At 41.6% G+C, this 18310-nt stretch overlaps 1 protein-coding gene across 1 annotated transcript; it reads left to right on the forward strand.

Moving 5' to 3' along the window:
• Positions 1–10272: 10272 nt before the first annotated feature.
• PCK1 (phosphoenolpyruvate carboxykinase 1) lies at positions 10273–18085 on the forward strand. Its single transcript, XM_042834392.1, has 10 exons — positions 10273–10683; positions 10864–11138; positions 12528–12709; positions 13322–13525; positions 13858–14045; positions 14908–15070; positions 15196–15420; positions 15512–15643; positions 16357–16452; positions 17022–18085. Exons 2-10 carry the CDS (start codon positions 10915–10917, stop codon positions 17474–17476), a joined length of 1869 nt encoding a protein of 622 aa, XP_042690326.1. The 5' UTR covers positions 10273–10683; positions 10864–10914; the 3' UTR covers positions 17477–18085.
• Positions 18086–18310: the final 225 nt, after the last annotated feature.

An 18310-nucleotide genomic window follows, 5' to 3' on the forward strand; every position in this document is an offset into this window, starting at 1 on the left:
ACATTTTTTGTTTGCTTTCCTCAGTATAGCTTGAAAACAGAGAGCTGCACAAAGGATTAGCTATTTCAGTCCAACAAATCTCATCACTTAGGAAAAATGATACGAAAGTCAGAACAGTGGCCCTCAGTCTTAGTTGTAGGCCCTGAACCTTCTGTCCCTGCTCAGCTGGAGGCCACGCGGTGCAGCTCAGTTGGTTTTCCCACTTTTCAAAGTATTTGAAGTGATTCCCATGTTTCCCATCCGGAGGCACTCAGCCTGGTGCCACCTCTCTGAGTGCTGCTGAAGAGCTGGCTGACGGCAGCGCTCAGCATCTCTTACCTTTGCAGCTTAAGTATTGTGCAAAGCTGATGAAGTACATTCATAGTGGCAATGGAGTGCTATATAAACATCATTATATTATACTTTAGGCCACTGCTGGTTATTCAAGGAGAACAAGTTTTGGATTAAGTGCTCTCCAAAGGTATTGTAAAAATGTTTTTGAGGTAAACTGGTGAGATTTGAGAGACTAACATTTAATCTCGTGTACCTTTCCAGACTAGCGATTTCCAACACTCAAACATCTCACAAGGCCCACTTATCATTCATACTCTATTGGAAACCAGTGCAGAGGAAGGATGTGGAGCCTTCCCTCTAAATGCTGCACAGCGCATTGCAGAGCTGCAATAGCCAACTATGAGCCAGATCCCACTCAACACTTCACTGACCTTAAAAAATATCCCTTGCCAATTTATGGTTTTCCTCACCTGTGTAAGTGACCCCTGGAAAGCAGCATTTGTGAAATATCTTTAGTTCAAAGTAGCAGCAATGCTGGTGGCTTGTTTGGCTTTATAGTTCCATTAGACAAGGTGGTATTTTGCCCAACACCAATATTAGACTGTGCTCGTCTGAATACAGTAAGCACTACTGGGTATCCAGGAGCCACATGAGCCCTTTTCCAAAGAATTTGGCAGGGACTTTTGTACTTTCGTGTTTAGAGTTCATAAGATAGCACACGTGATGCAGCTCTGGATTTCTGCAAAAGGTGCAGCCGTGAAAAGTACCTCAGTGGTAAGGCTGTGAGAGTGGTAACAGGCTGTAAGGATGGCAAATTAAAATCTTCCTGAAAAATGAATATAACGATGAGCCAGATATTAATTAGGTCATTGACCTTATTGGACTTTATCCTCAAAGGCAGCACATTCCTGTAATTACCACAGATGTCCTTGACACAGCTACTCTTATCCACAAATCTGTAGAGTTGCAAATGCAAGAACAACATAAAATTTTTACCCTTAGTGACTGCAAATTAGTCATACCTATTCTGTTACAATGATTCAATACAAATCCAAAGCAATTATTTAAGGAAGAGTGTGTACTCCATCAATTCAGGGCTAATATTTCAGTGCTGATACCACATTATGAATAATCTTCTGAATCTGTACATACGCAGCTGATATTATAAAAGCTTCATTATGATGCAACGTAAAACACACGTACTTCAAAGTCTTCAGCTTCATTCTCTTCCCATGTTTTAGAAAATCATTTCAGATGGATTTAGGGGCTGTGTAACCAGCCTTTCTTGTGTATATTTTACACCTCCATATTCCCATCATAGGTCCTAAACTATAACCCTCTGATACCAACAGGATTGCCATTAATTTAAATGCGTTTGGAATTAGGCCCAGAATAGGTAACTACTCAAGTAGAAATGCTATTTGCACATTTATGACCTGTCCACAAAACTCGGGGCTGTTATGGCACAGCAGAAAGAAAAAAACAAAAAACAGACCAAAGCAAAAAGCCTAACAGATAAGCCCCAGTTTAACCTTACATGTTCGTAACCATTCACTTTTATATTTCTTCTTGCAGTTCAAAACTCCGTTCCCCTCTGGCACATGACTCCTGTTACCCTACTAGGAAACTCAGTCTTTGTTGTGACTTATTTTGACAGTTTTAATATCATTTTCCACCTGGCATCTGAAGTTTTCCATTTTCACTTTCCTCCGATGTCTCACTTTTGTTTCCAAGTGTATGTTGCCTTCACACTGCACCTGTCACAGTGGAATCTATGTCCCCTAACATTGGTCTACAAACATATACGCCTTTACTTTTGCTCTTACACCAGGGACAACTGCTGCCTTCGTCACCTGTTTTGCAGTGTGATCTGCTTCTCCGAATGATGATAGCAGGAAATAGCTCTCACACCATCACCTGTTTCAGAGAAAGCCTTTAGAATAATAAGTTCTCCTACCTCACGTGCCTCCTTATATGTTGGTCTGTTATCAGGTTGTACTCACTAAATGGTGACATATTTTCACTTTATTTTCTGGTGCTGTTGTCGACTTGTTCTTTTAGTGTTCCACTTTTGCACTGAAGAAGGATTACTTCAGGGACTACCAAAGGCCTGAACTAAAAAAAACAAAAGTCATGTCAACTAATGGTAAAAAAAAAATACATTATATATACGATGTATATACAAATACATTATATTCAGTGCTGTTCCAAGCACTGAAATTAGCAGATTCAGAATAAACTTAGTGCTTCAGCACTGGCCTAGAAGGTTCTCAGGAGAAATTATACGTTCTGAATTTCAGAAAAGACACTGATCACTTGGAAAGAAGACGACTATTAAAACATGTGAGCTTTTTCCTTTTTTACAGACATCTGGCTCTGGGACAGGAGTTGCAGTTGTTTCCAGCAGGCATTTTTTAGCATTCAGATCTGCCTTGGATTTCTTGCCGAACAGCACAGGACTACTGTCTTCATCTCTACAGCTATTTAATAGCTGGTCAGACCTCTAGCCCAGCGGTTTAGCTGCAGCTCTGTTTGTATATACAGTCCTACTTGTTACTGTACTTTTTCACCGTAGCAAAAGAAAGACGGGAACACAGCAAAGCAAAGTCAAAGAGAAGTCATTCTGGGGTGCATGGGTTGACCAGTGTCTGGCCAGGTATAAATTACCACTTCTCTTTCTCAGTGCAAAGAGGAGGATGAGCGGAGATACAGCGCTCTCTTAGAGGCACAGAGATGCTCAGACTGTGCCACTCATGCACAAACCACTTGATGTGCACTGTATGAAGGCACAGTGAAAGTCCTGTGCTGCTCTCTCTCCAGGGCTCCTCTTGGCCTTGAGAAGACAAATACCCTCTTTAAATATGAGTGGTTCTAACAGAAGAACCAAAACAACTTCTATTGACTTAAAGACCTTAATACTTTTACAGCTTGCCTCTGCTTTTCAAATCCTGCTCCATGCAGTTAACAATTATAATTATATAGCGTGACAAAAAAACAGGGCATAATAGCATACAGATGTGGGATACATAAAAGGGAAAGCATTTAGCATAAGCTTGTTGGAGCTGAAAGTACCAGGGGTGATTGCTCAGGCACAAGTCACAGGAATGATCTAAAAATATTAACCAGAATTGCAATTTGTGTATTAACTGTTCCATCTAACACTGTTACAGACTTAGAAACAATTTTACCATCCAGTAATGCATGGCTTGCTGCTTCTGGCAGACAGCAGATCTACGTGCCTGGGTCTGTTGGGAAGAAGTGTGTTTGCTTCAGGACCTTTTCCTTCCATTTCAAACGACTTGAACGTAGTTACAGTTAACTACACCTCAGTGACTCCCAGTGTTCTTACAGAATACTCTTTAATCAAAGAGATAGCAAAGAAAGTTCTAAAGACAACTCCCCTTAGTTAGTTAGTGAAGCCTTTTGCTGCTGTTTGTGCAAAGGTCAAAGAAGTTACGTTTAAAAGGCAGAAAGTTTTCCTCTTGTTTTGACTAAACTGGAGGAAACGTGCTAGAGCTGTGCAGAATTTGATTGCCAAACATCAAGTGAAGACACACAGTGAGAAAAGGTAGTAAAGGTTTAACCCAACTGATGTAAGAAACAAAATTCAAGGATGCCCATGTTTCCTTGCCTTTATCACACTGTTAATCTTTAATCAGGAAAACAGTTCTGAGAACAGCACTTTGTGGACAAATAAACAGGCATAAATGTCTGGAAGTTAACAGGATCACCAGAGAACAAGACTATTAAATCATTGTCCTAATAAATCAACAGATGAGATGTACAACCCCAAGGAGTTCAAATTCTGCTTCCACGTGGATATGCAGCAAGTGCACGTTAAACCTTGCAGAATCAGCAGAAAGGAGCTGGTCTGCGGGTTCAGAAGAGCACTGGCTTCCTGTGCAAGTTTTTTCCAGCTCAGATCACAGATCTGCACAGGTTCTAAAATGTCTGAGGATCCTGAATCGAATTCCTCAATGTAAAAATCCAAAGAAATTTAGGATGGTCTGCAGAGTTCAAGGACAAAATAAGGAATTACTGCCTTAGTGCTACTGCAATGCAAATTCCTGAACCATGCAAGATTAACCTGTGGATTACTTGTTTTTACTTTACTTGCTGAATGCACGTTGGTTGCTGGTCATTTGAGCATATTAAAGCTCACAAATAAGACCTTCTTCCTTAAGTAAAGAGTATTTGTATGCTAATGAACCACCCCAAATCAGTAACCTTGGAGACAGGTATAGATGGTCAGTAAACAGAATTGTGCAGCAGTCAGAATTCTGTCTTCCCAGAAGGATGAGAAAAAAAGTGTGATCTCCAGTGTACAGTATGTAGGGTTTCACCTGACCTATTAACACTCACATCAGGGTTTACCAGTCAGCACAGGATCTATTACACAGGGAACTGCTTTATGTAATGTTGATTTTCTTGCAGCAGTCAGGTTCAAGAACCCAAAGGTATGTAGTGCTTGACCTAGGCACATTTGCCTTCTGACCTTTAGTTGTAGCCTGGCTTTTATTTCTGCACAACCAGCTTCTCTCTCTTCATGTTGTCACTTCCAGTGTTACAAAGTGCTTGAAATATTCATTGAAGCCATTTTCCTGGGAAAAATATAGAACAAATCTTACTTGGATCGGAAGTTTAGCCCAAGTTGGTGCCATCAAAGCAGAAAACGGATCATAGTAATGTTTTTCACTTTAAATAAGGACACACTATTTGCATCACAATAATCTAAAGAGTAGCCAGCAGGGACTGTCTGTGGCACAGAATATAAATATGAAAAAAGATAATGATCTCGTCTTATTTATGTTTTAAACTCCTCAGATCAGGAACTATCAACCAAACCAGAAAGAACCCACAAGAAGTGAGAAGCTGACATTGCCAACTCCCAGCCCCTTCCCACGGAGAAGATAAAGGCTTGGAGATGTAAAGTAAAGCATCCAAAGTCAAACAGGAAATCCGTAGCAAATCCATAGGAAGAAACAGAAGCTAAACTTGTGGATCTGCACCCACGCTCACTGTAGGGAACCATTCTTCTTGAAGGAAACCGGCTGATGAATGACACGGATCTGTGCCCCATAGGTTGGATTTCATGTAACGAGGAACAAAAATGACAAGTGAGACAAAAGGTAAATGAGAGTCTTTCAGTAAGTGAGAAGTTTGTTGCCAGTTGGATAAACTGAAGCAACAACTGACAGTGCAGTGCTGCTAGCAAGCAAAGGAACATGGAGGAATACTGTGCAGCACGCAAAAGGAAGGAGCTCCAGGAACCAGGATTAGCTCATCCTAGAAAAAATAAACCAGCTTACATTTTTACAAGGCACTGCCATTTCATTCCATCGGTGAAGTCTCTCTTAAAAGTGCCAGTAGCACCCCAGTAATCAGCAGGAAGACAAAAACTGCTCTTGAACAAGAGATTGAAACATTGCCTGCTGCTCTGAGACTGTGGGTTTGGCACTAAGGTTTGTCATTTACCCTTCCACAGGTAGGAAGCAGGGAGTCCTTGACAGCTGGAAGCACACAGCACTGAGGTAAACAGCTTTCGCTCCAGGAAGGGTTACCATTTTTATTTGCAAAGCTAAATATTGATGCCATCTGGGCTTTGTGTGACTGAGCAGAGCAGATGCTGCATAGGTGAAGGGAAACAGAACCTTATGCTGACTGTTTTCCACTCTGTTTAGTACAGTTTGTCCCCATCTCTCCTGGCTGTAGTCCTGCTGTGCATCCAGCCAAAAAATGCATTAACCACACAAAAAATAAGACACGTTGTTATCAGTCTTGTGCTGGCTAAGGTAAATTCAAAGTCTTTGTGGGTCCAAACACTCCATATGCCTCTTAGATCTTCTATAGAGTGCCCACTCTTGTGCCATATCTGGCGACAGGGCACATACCAGTGGACAGAGTCATGCACAGTGTAGTTAAGGCTACACGGCTCAATGCCATCTCTAGAACTAATGGGATAGTGAGAGAGAAGGGTAAATGGTGGACAGCATGCTGCTCAGAACCAGCAAGTGAGGAAACACCATTCGTGGGGAATGCTTGCCTTGCTCTGCTTGTGGGGTGCTGTCTGGTGTGACACAAAGGGAATTAAATCCTCACAGTCATTTACAGGCGATGTGTAGCTAAGCCACAGTACCTCCCTAGTCAGTCACTCCAGTTTGTATTCTTTACAAGAGAAAACAGAAAAGAGAATCTCAGCACCCCCAGTGACTATAATAATATCTGAGAGCCTGTCAGAGAGAGCTTTAAAGAAAAGAAAAGGAGTAAATCCTTTGCTGAAGCAGAAGAATAACAAGCAAGAAACCAGTCTGTCTGTAGTATAATGTTGGCCTTGAAATGTACTGTGGCGCAGCACTTTCCTTAAAATATAGCTTAGGAATGGGAAGTGGAGCTGAAATTATGCATTAGAATATTCATGACTTTCATCAGAAAACATAAGCATGCACTAATGCATGTTTCCTGAGATTTGCTGCCATTTCTTTCGAGAAGTTTTAGCATGCCTGTTGTCAAGATGAAAAAGCTGGACAGGCTAACAAAAGTTCACCAACCCAGAAGAAAATCTCAATATTTATTCTTCTCCTTCCTCTGCCTTCAGAATGTATCACCTAACTTGAAGGACAGGTAGAAAAAAGGGACACCTCCTTAGTGAGCCACAGACCCGGTATCCTAAGAGCTGCATATAACATGACAGGCACCACTGAAGGTTGGAGAGGGAAATGTGGAAGGGAGGCACTGTGCTCCCAGTTGGCAGAGCACACGAGGAGAGGAGCACAAAGAGCCTCCAAATCTCACGCAACTGCGTCAGAGCTGAAAAAGTGCACACAAGAAAAGGGGCTGTGAGGTGGAAATGTCACACAGAGCCGCAGCGGGTCTGGTGTAAACACCTGGCTCTATCACAGGCTCTTTTGCAACTGCATGTAATCCACACAGGTCAGGATTTGTTGTCTAAAAGTGAGCAAGTAGTCCCTGGTCTCTGCAGTCTGTATGTGCATGAGAGCAGCCCTTGGAGCAGGGCTTGTGCAGCTGCTGGTAAAACAGCCATTGCAGCATGCTTGCTCAGTGGCTCGGTGGCAACTGGGCACAGCTTTGCAGCAAAAAACAACAATCAGAAGCAGCGTTCTTCAGCTAGTACAATAACTGGGAGAATCTATTACAGAAGAGCTATCCTTCTTTAACAGAACAACAAGCGATATAAAAACTCTTCTGCAGTGACAAAATGTGGGATAATTAGTACAGCAGGGGGTAGAATTTCTCAGTATTATTATATGCCATTAACTTTCAGATCTCACTGAGAGTGCTTCCTTACACCTCTGTTTGTAGCAACGAAGCCTGAAACCTTATGGTGCCTTCTCACAGAATCCAAGAATGTTCACATTTACTGAATTGAGCTCCAGTTGGCAAAAGTGGAAGTGCTCAAAAGCATTATTCTGAACAGGCTGAATGATGTCCGTCAAAGCAAACATCCTGAAAACACTCCTTTTGAGGCACTTGTTGAACACGATCATCTTGAAATGTCATATTCGCCCTCATTTACATAATTTGACAGCTTCCAAGAAGACACCTTGATTAGCATCACATTCAAGTGTCAAGATGTACAGAGAAAAAGTGCCAAACAAAAGTTAGATCCAAGGAAGTTGTATCAGCTATTAGATAATATAATACAGTTACTACCAAAGAAGATTTTTCACTTCAGTGGAAAATACACTTTAAATTCAAGATTTTTTGGTTTTTTTTAGTTTAAAAAGAGGCCCCCAGACCAGCTCCCATGTTTCTTACCAGTGAAACCCCCGCGCTCATTGAACCCAGAAGGCAGGCAGACATCCAGCACACAGCAACGTGCTGTGGCAGTGGGTGAACACCCCAAGACCAGCACGGCCGAGCTCCTGGAGATACCACTTCTAATTCCCTGTGGCAGCCACTGGAACTTACTAGTCTTCAGTATTACAACTTCAGTGCCATATGTTGCATATCTGAATCTCTAAATGAGAAGTTTCTTCTAAAATATCTCGGCCTTGATTTGCATATGCTTCAGTTATGTCATTCCACCACAGTACAAAATACTATGCGTGCTTCATATAGGGGCTTCAGGCTTACTGTGTGTTTGTGGCATGCTTTGAGATCCTCTGATAGGAGGTGTTACCTAAATAGAAGTAATTAGATGCTTAAGTGTCTAGAATTCCCAGTGGACATCTGCACTCGAGCCCTGCTGCCATCACAAATGAAAAACATTTGGAATCCTTAATGTGATTTTTAATGGACATATGTTCATAACACAGTGCCACCAATTTGGCATATTTAGTGTCTTCTCTAGAGAAGCCCACAGTTTGTATAGCAAGATTGTGGGAGGTTAGGATTGCAGTGTGAGAAAATTTGCACAACACCTGCCTGCCTATAATTTAATTGGCAGAATCTAATGCTGCGGGTTCAGGGATTTTTTTCTCCACTCCAAACTGAAGAGGCACGAGGACTAATCCTGCACTGCTACACTGTCAGCTTGAAGCTTTTATTCAGACTTTAACCGTGCTGCAATATGATCATTTTCTGGCCCTGTCTTTTTTTTTTCCCCTTCAATCTGAAGTATTACCATTTTACTCTCAGTTGATTATTTCTATGTATAATGACATCTATAGGACCACCAGCAAAGACTGCGATTATTGCTGTACTCCTCTGGAAAGAAAAAAGTCTTCTCAGTGTTTCAGAAGAATGTGCCACGTTTTATTTTTGCTGAAGCGCATAATGACATATTTTAACATGAAAACATTTGGGCAAAATATTTCTGCTCGCAAACACCACTCGCATTATCACATCGGCTCTGATTTTACCTTTGCTTACGGCAGAGCCCTTTCTGAAGCAATCTGCAGCACCTCTTATCCTAACAGATTTTTGTTTTCCTTTTCAGGAATGTTTGGCCTTGCTGTGCATCAAGGGCAGCCCCTCTTACTTCACTATTTTTTTCCCCTTTGCATTTACGACACACAATAAAAGGCTTTGCAGGAGAGATAGAGGATATGGTCCCAGGGGAAGCATTCCCATGCCCACTGACCACTGTGCTTGTGAGTTCCAGCCCTGCAGTACCTGCAGCTCAGAGTGCAGCTTGGTGCTGCTCTGGCAGACCCAGCTCTTTGGGGCTTGCAGCTCTGCTGTCTGCATCAGTGAGAGCCTTGCAGGAAACACCTCACTGACTGCACGAAGCTGAGCAGGCGGTGGGTTAAGAATATCCTTTGCATCAATTTTGTTGCTTTAAGAAACTCCCAGAAACTTATCTTGCATTTCCAAATTCACCATTCTGTGAGCTATTATTGATAATATCTTACATGATGGTAGAACACCCACTGACATAAAAAACGCCAGAATTTAGCATTGCTGGCACTAAATGGAAGCGGAGTGCAATGAAATGGCACAGGGGTTATTTCTACACTGATCTTTGTCTGAAATATGTCAGTCCTCACACACTGACTATGCAGGCAAACTGACACAAAGATCAGCCTCTGTTTGTGGACATGACGGTTTAAAATGGAGTGGCAGAAGGCAAGGAGCTGGCAGACAGGCAGAGTCAGGAGCAGTCAGGGGAGACCTTATTTAAGCACAGGTTAATGTTTTATTGCACCCACAGGATGCAGAGTAAAAAAACAAATAATTTTTTGGGGGGTAATTGCTGAGGCAGTTGGTGACTTGCCTCTTCTCCAAGTTGTAGAGATAGGTAACAATTGCTCAGCTTGCATGAGCCTATAGTGAGCCACAACCAGCAGTTCTCCAGTGCCGAAGCTCAGCATTTCGATTTACACCGCGTCCTTTTTTTAGAGTCACATGGACGAAAACAAGACCTCCAGGCAGGAGCATACCGTGGTTTTTCAGGCCCATCAGTGCTCAGCACTGAACTTAATCCACAGACCAGGCAGAGCAAACACACCTCAGCCAAACCCCAGCTTCACAGCCAACCTGTGAGCAGCAGCTCGCTGTGCCAGCTGCTGGGTTGCACCAGCTCCCTGTTCCAGGCTGTGCCCAACCTCTTCCACACACTGAGACGCTGTGACGCTTTTGGTTTCAAAGCTAAACTGCATCAAAGTGTGGTCAAACTTCATCAAAGTTTTGTAACTGCTCCAAAGAGCAAATCCAGGGACCAAGAACTACCGCTTTCAGCATTCATTAATCGGACCTGTTCAATGATTACCTCGCCAGGGCTGTTGACAACTTCGCACGATGACGGTGTGTCAGTGGCAGTGTCCCAAAACACAACCAGTGGTGATGTAAAGGACAAGCCTCCCTCACCTCACCCGGTGGGATGGACACCACAGACAATATTTAAAGGAGGAGAACGCCGCCTCAGAAACCAACAAGCACTCCAAAGCAAGGGAAACACCATCAGCTGAAAGGGAGCCAAATCCCCACTGACATCCATCCAACTCAACAGTAAGTACAATGCTTTCTATACATTTTTTCCAGCTTGAGATTAACAGTGATTAAAATTCTTTTTGTTGACTTTAGGCAGAGGTATAAGATTAAGCCTACTACAAATTCTGGTCTTTCATTATGCATCATTAATGGTAGAATATCACAGCGTGCTAACAAACAAAATATATTTGATTTTAGATCGTGATCAGCATTTCAAAGCCCTCAACAAGAGCCACTGCAGCTGCAATAATGCCCCCAGAGCTGAAAGATGAGGTCAACATCATACCTAAGGTTATCCAGGGGGATTTGGAGAGCCTGCCTCCAAAAGTGAGGGAGTTCATTGAAAGCAGTGCCAAGCTGTGCCAGCCTGAGAGCATTCATATCTGCGATGGCTCAGAAGAAGAAAACAAAAAAATTCTGGACATCATGGTGGAGCAAGGCATGATCAAGAAGCTGAGCAAGTATGAGAACTGGTGAGTAGTGAAAAGGGGGACAAGGGGTGTCCCAGAACAGCAACGTGCATTCTCTGTCCTGTTTAGGTTTAAAACTGTTCGTAACCTGCAATATTTGCTTTCCATGAACATTTTGGCACCCCAGTTTACATAGTTGAAATAATTGAGAACAGCAAACTTTTCCTGTAAAAATTAACATAAAACACAGGAATATCTGCAGTACATTGTCTCTATTTATTTGTTACAGAAATCAGGGAACTGGAAAAATGTCATGAGACTTATGTAACTAATCATTAGGAATGGTTGAATATTATTTAGCAAATACATCTTTTGAAGAATTCTACTATTTTAGTCAATTAGTTTATTCGTCAAATACTTTTTTGTGGCATTCAAATAGATCCGTGGGTGTTCAACTGTTATTCAGTAGAGGCATTATTCACATCATGCCAATGCGTTTTGACTGTAATATATTCAGCAAATTCTTTTTTCAAATATTTCGTTGTCTCTCCCAACCAACCCAACATGAAAGGAGAATATTAACAACAAGTACACGCTAAGGAATTAAGTGCCAACCAAGAAATCTTCATGGAAGAAATCTGCAAAGACTTTTGAATAACTAAGTGGAGGAATTTGGCAATCTGTTTGCAGACTATTTGGGAGAGAAAAGGGCAAGATTCACCAGATAAATTATTCATTGTTAATTATATGCTTAGCTGTAGTGATGATGGTTATGACAGCCCAGCTAGAACATTTTTATACTCGTGGAAAATTTCTATGCACAGAGGTGAAAACGTGAAACAATCCTTGCCTTTGTAAATAAATGGCAGAAATTTTTAGGGGGGAAAAAAGAATTCTGTTTAGTAAACTCTGTCACTGTTTATGACATGCTGATACTCAGTATTTCTGCTGTGATGCCTCTGTCTTAAAAGGACAATGTGAACTGGATTCTCATTCTGCAGGCATTTTGACCAGCACGTAGCATGCTTGCTTGGCATCCACTCTGCTTGAGGCACCACTTTGTGGATCCCACGCAAAACAACTGTATACTGAGAATTAAACCAGATTTTTAACATTTCTCTCAAAGTCAGCAGCAGAAAATAAAGCTGAGATAAGAGGCAAAGGAACATTAACACGTAACCCGAATTTCCCAAGCCATATAATTTGTTATTCATACTGCAAAGTCTTGAAGCAATTTGTAGGAGCGAATATATCTGACTAATTTTTGAAATTTGTCTCACTTACATTGGCTCTGTCACTTCAGTTTTAGTCTTATAAAACATTGCACCCATTTTGCTAAAGAGTTCCTAGCAGAAGGGTGAAATAAGTGGGTGAAGTGTCATATTGATCTTTTTTTATTTTTTTTTTTTTGAATAATTAACATTGATTTTCCTGGTTTACACTGAAATGCAGCTGGTTGGCTCTCACTAACCCAAGAGACGTAGCAAGAATCGAGAGCAAAACTGTCATTATCACTCAAGAACAGAGAGATACCATCCCAATCCCTACAGCTGGAACCAGCCAACTGGGTCGCTGGATGTCAGAAGAGGATTTTGAGAAAGCTTTCAATATCAGATTCCCAGGCTGCATGCAAGGTGGGTGAGAAAGAAAGGCTGACATGGAATTTTTAGGATTACTGAAACACTAATCATTATTATTCTGATATTTAATAGAAGAAATGTTCACTGAAGGCTTAGGTGCAGGCTCTCACTGTTAGTCATCGTGTAGGTTTCATCCAGATCTTCTGCACAGATCCAAATGCCTGCCCAAGGGTAGCCCTCAGGCTCTTTCCAGTAGAGAACTCATTTTCCTTATAAAGAGGGGCACAGTATGGTTGGAAAATTCAGGTGCTTTCTTCAAGTCACGCAGCACCTCAGCAGCTGATAGAAAGTGAGGCGAGAACAGAGAATCCCCATGCCCAGCACTTGCTTCATCTGCAGCAGTTTACACCAACAGAGAAGCTTCCACCCACCTCTCCTACTGGCTAGACATTTTGTCTGAACAGCTGCTTTCAACATTTAAGATAAAGCTTCTTGCTACGTGATCTGACAAACAGAAAGTTAGATGTTTAAACATCAGAGACACCCACAAGACAAACAGCTTTGAAAGAAGTGAGAAACAACGTCCACATTAGCACAGACGATCTCAAAAGCTCCCTGGTTTGCTCTTCGTCACGTAGCATTCTTGCTCCTCTCTCTGTTCGACAGGACGCACAATGTACGCCATCCCCTTCAGCATGGGGCCTATTGGATCTCCTCTGGCCAAGATTGGGATCGAGCTGACAGATTCTCCATATGTGGTGGCTAGCATGAGGATCATGACACGGATGGGAACAGCTGCTCTGAAAGCCCTGGGCACTGGAGAGTTTGTGAAATGCCTTCACTCGGTTGGATGTCCTCTACCACTAAAAGGTAGGGAAGATTTAAATGTGTCACCCCTGGAATTACTTGGGCATGTTTTAGAGCTGTCTGCATATTTGCATATTCTCAGCACATTGGAAATGCTCATCATTAAAGATTCGGGGTGGCTTGTGTAATTGCACTGGGTTAAAAAGTCAATTAAAGGAATCAAAGCTCAAGGAGAGTTTCATGGAAAGGAGATTATTACCACCAGTATTTACCAGAGGGTTTCCTTTGAAGCATCTGGTACGGGTTGCTGTCAGAGTCTCGATGTTGATGAAACAGCGCAGTCTGATACAGCATGGAAATTGCTGCAGTCATGAGTACAACATTCTGTTCTGCAGAACCATTAATCAACAACTGGCCATGCAACCCAGAGTTAACACTGATTGCTCATCTCCCGGACCGCAGAGAGATCATTTCGTTTGGCAGCGGCTACGGAGGAAACTCCTTACTGGGGAAAAAATGCTTTGCTCTTAGGATTGCCAGCAGAATCGCCAAGGAAGAGGGCTGGCTAGCAGAGCACATGCTGGTAAGAGCTGTTGAGTCGTGATGTGTGTTTGAACAACCATTAAACCTGAATTTAGACCAACATAAGTACAGCCACATCTTGAGAGCAATAAAATGACAGTCTCATGAGTTAGGTATGAACTTATCACTTAGCAGACTTCTGATAAATAGGTACCAAACATTTTAAAGAAATACATATAAAATTGGGAACCAAGAAAGATTAAGAACGTCTGACAGTGACAACCTGTGGGCAGATCTGTGCACTGAGCAAAGCCTAAATGTTATCACTGGGCATCTATATTGACCCTACAAATGGAATCATGAAGGATTAATGCAAGTCTGAAAATTGTCTCTCATGTTATAAACAGGTCTGTGGACTAAAACTTCTGCAATGTTGTCATTTAATTATTCTACTACTGTAAATTACAACTGACAAAAAGAATCTCAAAGTGCATGATTGAAGAGTCTCAGGGGAAATGTCAGTGTACTATGAGAAGTATCATGCCTGAAGTGCACTCACTCCATACTAATTTCACAGTAAAAAAATATTGCCTGTTTTTCTTAGCTCTCAGTTAAGAAACACAGCTATATGCAGTCTGTATGTTTTTAATCAGAAAAACAAAGATGTTTGAATGACACGTATGTGACATTTCTAAAAATATAAGGTCTGTTTACATATAATCTAAGGGCAAGACAAGTGGATTTTTTGCTGAATTAAATACTGCCTGTGTTATTTGTCAACTATATTACATGCTGCTTCTTTTGTAGGAAGAATTTTGCATAATCAAATGTTTTACCATTACCACTTGCTGGGAGACAGTCTTCAAAATGAAAAATGCAAGCAGAAAGAACTATATTTAACAACTGTCCTTGGTTTTCAATAGATCCTGGGAATTACAAATCCAGAAGGTGAAAAGAAGTATTTTGCTGCAGCATTCCCCAGTGCATGTGGAAAAACCAACTTGGCCATGATGAACCCAAGCCTGCCAGGATGGAAGATTGAGTGTGTGGGTGACGATATTGCCTGGATGAAATTTGATGAACAAGGTATGGAACTGAAATTAGATTGGTGAATAGCCCAGTATTGCTTGCTTTTAGAGTCAGCAAGACTTGCTAAAAGTTCTGGAAATAATTAAAGCAGTTTTGTTTATAATTTGTCATTTAACTTCCAGGCAACTTAAGGGCAATCAATCCAGAAAATGGCTTTTTTGGTGTTGCCCCTGGAACCTCAGTCAAAACAAACCCCAATGCTATTAAAACCATATTCAAGAACACCATCTTTACCAATGTAGCTGAAACGAGTGACGGAGGTGTCTACTGGGAAGGCATTGATGAGCCGTTACCGCCAGGAGTAACACTGACTTCATGGAAGAATAAGGATTGGACCCCAGATAACGGTAACCTGGCTCTGTTCCACGTTCTCTCATCTTCCTCTACTGAGTCCAAGTTCCACCTGCCGTTATGACCTTTCTATCACACTCTGTACAGGGGAACCCTGCGCTCATCCCAACTCGAGGTTCTGCACCCCAGCCAGCCAGTGCCCCATCATGGACCCTGCGTGGGAATCGCCTGAAGGCGTGCCCATCGAGGGCATAATATTTGGAGGCCGCAGACCTTCTGGTAAGAAAAGCAGAAACCACCAGCAAGTCTCAAGTGCTCATCACAGGAGAGCTGAAACACAGCTGGGCACAGGCACAAGTTTTGCTATCCCGATACAGAAGCAAGGAGATAACCATGTTAGTTTAGCTGCTCCATGTTAGCCTTTCACACACATGCTTACAGACACTTCCAATGTGTAAACTGCTAGATGTTCACACCAAACCGTTACTGATAAGAGTGAATTGGAGAGTGGAGAGAGTTCAGGACCCAGTACCTTGGGTAGGAGAAGCATAGCAAATTATTTATGTCAAATTGCTTGGTCTAACTAGTTCAGATAGGAAATGATCAGGGATTTAAACCAGTTGTAGGCAGTTTACAGGTAAAGAAGTTAAATAAATTGATCTGTTAGAGACCACCTAAAGCTGAAAAAGAGAAATAATACTAGGCCTGAATCTAAATCACCATCATGACCACAGGATCAGAACCTGTTTCCAGTAAAATTTGTTGGGAATTCAGATATCTCCCAGCTGATGTGTTCAATAACCAGTAGCCAGTTTTGAGAACATTCATACAGATAGCTCTAAGAAGGCAGGAAATTAACCAAGTTAAAAATCAACAAGGACAATTAGAATACATTACATAGTAACTGGGATCCAGCAGTATCTCAGTTAGCAAAACCTGTCATAAAAGTGCTTCTGGATCACTAATCACTGAAGTGACTTTGTTCTTTACAGGTGTGCCTCTTGTATACGAGGCCTTTAACTGGCAGCATGGAGTATTTATAGGAGCAGCTATGAGATCTGAAGCAACAGCAGCTGCTGAGCACAAAGGTAAATCAAAATCTAGTCTGCCTATCTGTATTACAAGCAACCTTCTCTGGAGAGCCTGCTCTCTGTCCTCCTCCTCTGCTCTTGAACATTTAAATCTTGGCAGCTAATTGTGCAACCTATGCATTTTTACAACAGAAAATATTTATACTGGACTTAACAGCCAGATTTTCCTTAAAAGACAAATTATGCAAAATAATCCCCTACGTGGCAAGCATACAGAGCAGAGTGCAATCACGGTGTTGCCAGAAGAGTTGATATGGAGTTCTTGTTACAGTCTGGGATAAGTAAACTTAAATTTTCTGTGCTGCTAGCGCTCAGCAAAAAACAAATGAATAATGAAGGCCAGCTCTCAAGAACCTTAAACTGCTTGACCTGAGCTTTAAGAAATTTACTTTCCACTGATTGCAAAGATTAATTTAATCTATGCTTCAAGGCTAACATTTGTACCATTTCTCAAAGTTCTGTGGTTCACATGCAGAAAGGTGGCTAAGGGTGCTGGGTAATAAATACTGTGAGGAACTGAAACTTCGTGCTTTAGAATAAACGTTCTCCATTTGTGTTTTGAACAGGAAAAATTATTATGCACGACCCATTTGCCATGAGACCTTTCTTTGGCTACAACTTTGGCAAATACTTAGCACACTGGCTTAGCATGGCACACCGCCCAGCAGCAAAACTACCAAGGATCTTTCATGTTAATTGGTTCCGGAAAGACAGCCAAGGGAAATTCCTGTGGCCTGGCTACGGAGAGAATTCCCGTGTGCTGGAGTGGATGTTCAACAGAATTCAAGGGAAAGCCTCTGCCAAGGCAACTGCCATAGGTTACATCCCTGCTGACACCGCTTTGAACTTGAAGGGCTTAGAAGACATCAACTTAACTGAACTGTTTAATATCTCCAAAGAGTTCTGGGAAAAGGAGGTGGAAGAAGTCAAACAGTACTTCGAGGGGCAAGTTAATGCTGACCTTCCCTATGAAATAGAAAGGGAAATGCTCGCCTTGCAGATGAGAATAAAACAGTTGTAGCTGATCAGAAATAGAATTACTTATCAATCCACACATTCTGTAGCAGGATAGAGACATTTTACCAAACCACCACTGAAAGTACAGCAGCACACTGATGAGCAGGACTTCAGATGAAGGGTAGGTCTTAGTTTAGTTAGACTACAGGTAAGGGCATCCTAGAAATAACTACAGACCCGGTGATTTATAACCACATCAGTTGTTGTGTATTGTTGAGCAGCTGTGGGAATCTGTGAGCACAGTCTTCAAAACTGTGATCTGTCACTTGCATGCACAATTCTGCACATACCTATGATGTATGTAAATTGCTTGCTGACAGCTCAGATATAATCCAGCCTGCAAGGTGCAGCACATTGTTTCACAACTGCACATAAACCACAAGAGTCTCAGATTAATTTTGTTTTCCATATCTCAGCAGCATCACTTACAGGAAGGAATGAAAAATGAATGTTGTATATATGTATTATCTAAACATATTTCATGACTTAAATATTTTGTAGAAAAATAAAGTTGTAACTTTTATCAGAGTGAAAGATGGCTTTGTATTACTAATGCATATTTAAGACATTGCTATTGTATGTGCCTCATGTTACTGTGATTTCCAGATGTTTTACGTGGCTTATTCTTTAAGCTATTGAAATAAAAGTTTATACAAAACATGACCTAATTTCCAGTATTCTCACTGTTCATAAAACTACGTGCCAACAAATTGGGCCTCCTGACAATAGCACAGCACAGAGACAAGTTCACAAGTTAGATGTTGACTAGCATTGATCTGCTACTCTTAAGCACAATAGTTCAAACAATTACTTTCCTTGCAACCTTTACTCGAGCCAA

Source organism: Centrocercus urophasianus, unplaced genomic scaffold (assembly GCF_019232065.1).
Source record: "Centrocercus urophasianus isolate 14NV4802_14NV808 unplaced genomic scaffold, USGS_Curo_1.0 seq_46, whole genome shotgun sequence".
Taxonomy (NCBI): domain Eukaryota; kingdom Metazoa; phylum Chordata; class Aves; order Galliformes; family Phasianidae; genus Centrocercus; species Centrocercus urophasianus.

Excerpts from the sequence above, each read along its gene's own strand:
- PCK1 (XM_042834392.1), top strand. The coding sequence starts at position 10,915 with ATGCCCCCAGAGCTGAAAGATGAGGTCAACATCATACCTAAGGTTATC. Across the intron at positions 11,139-12,527 it reads CTGAGCAAGTATGAGAACTG|CTGGTTGGCTCTCACTAACC; the intron begins GTGAGTAGTGAA and ends ACTGAAATGCAG. Across the intron at positions 15,644-16,356 it reads TGGAGGCCGCAGACCTTCTG|GTGTGCCTCTTGTATACGAG; the intron begins GTAAGAAAAGCA and ends TGTTCTTTACAG.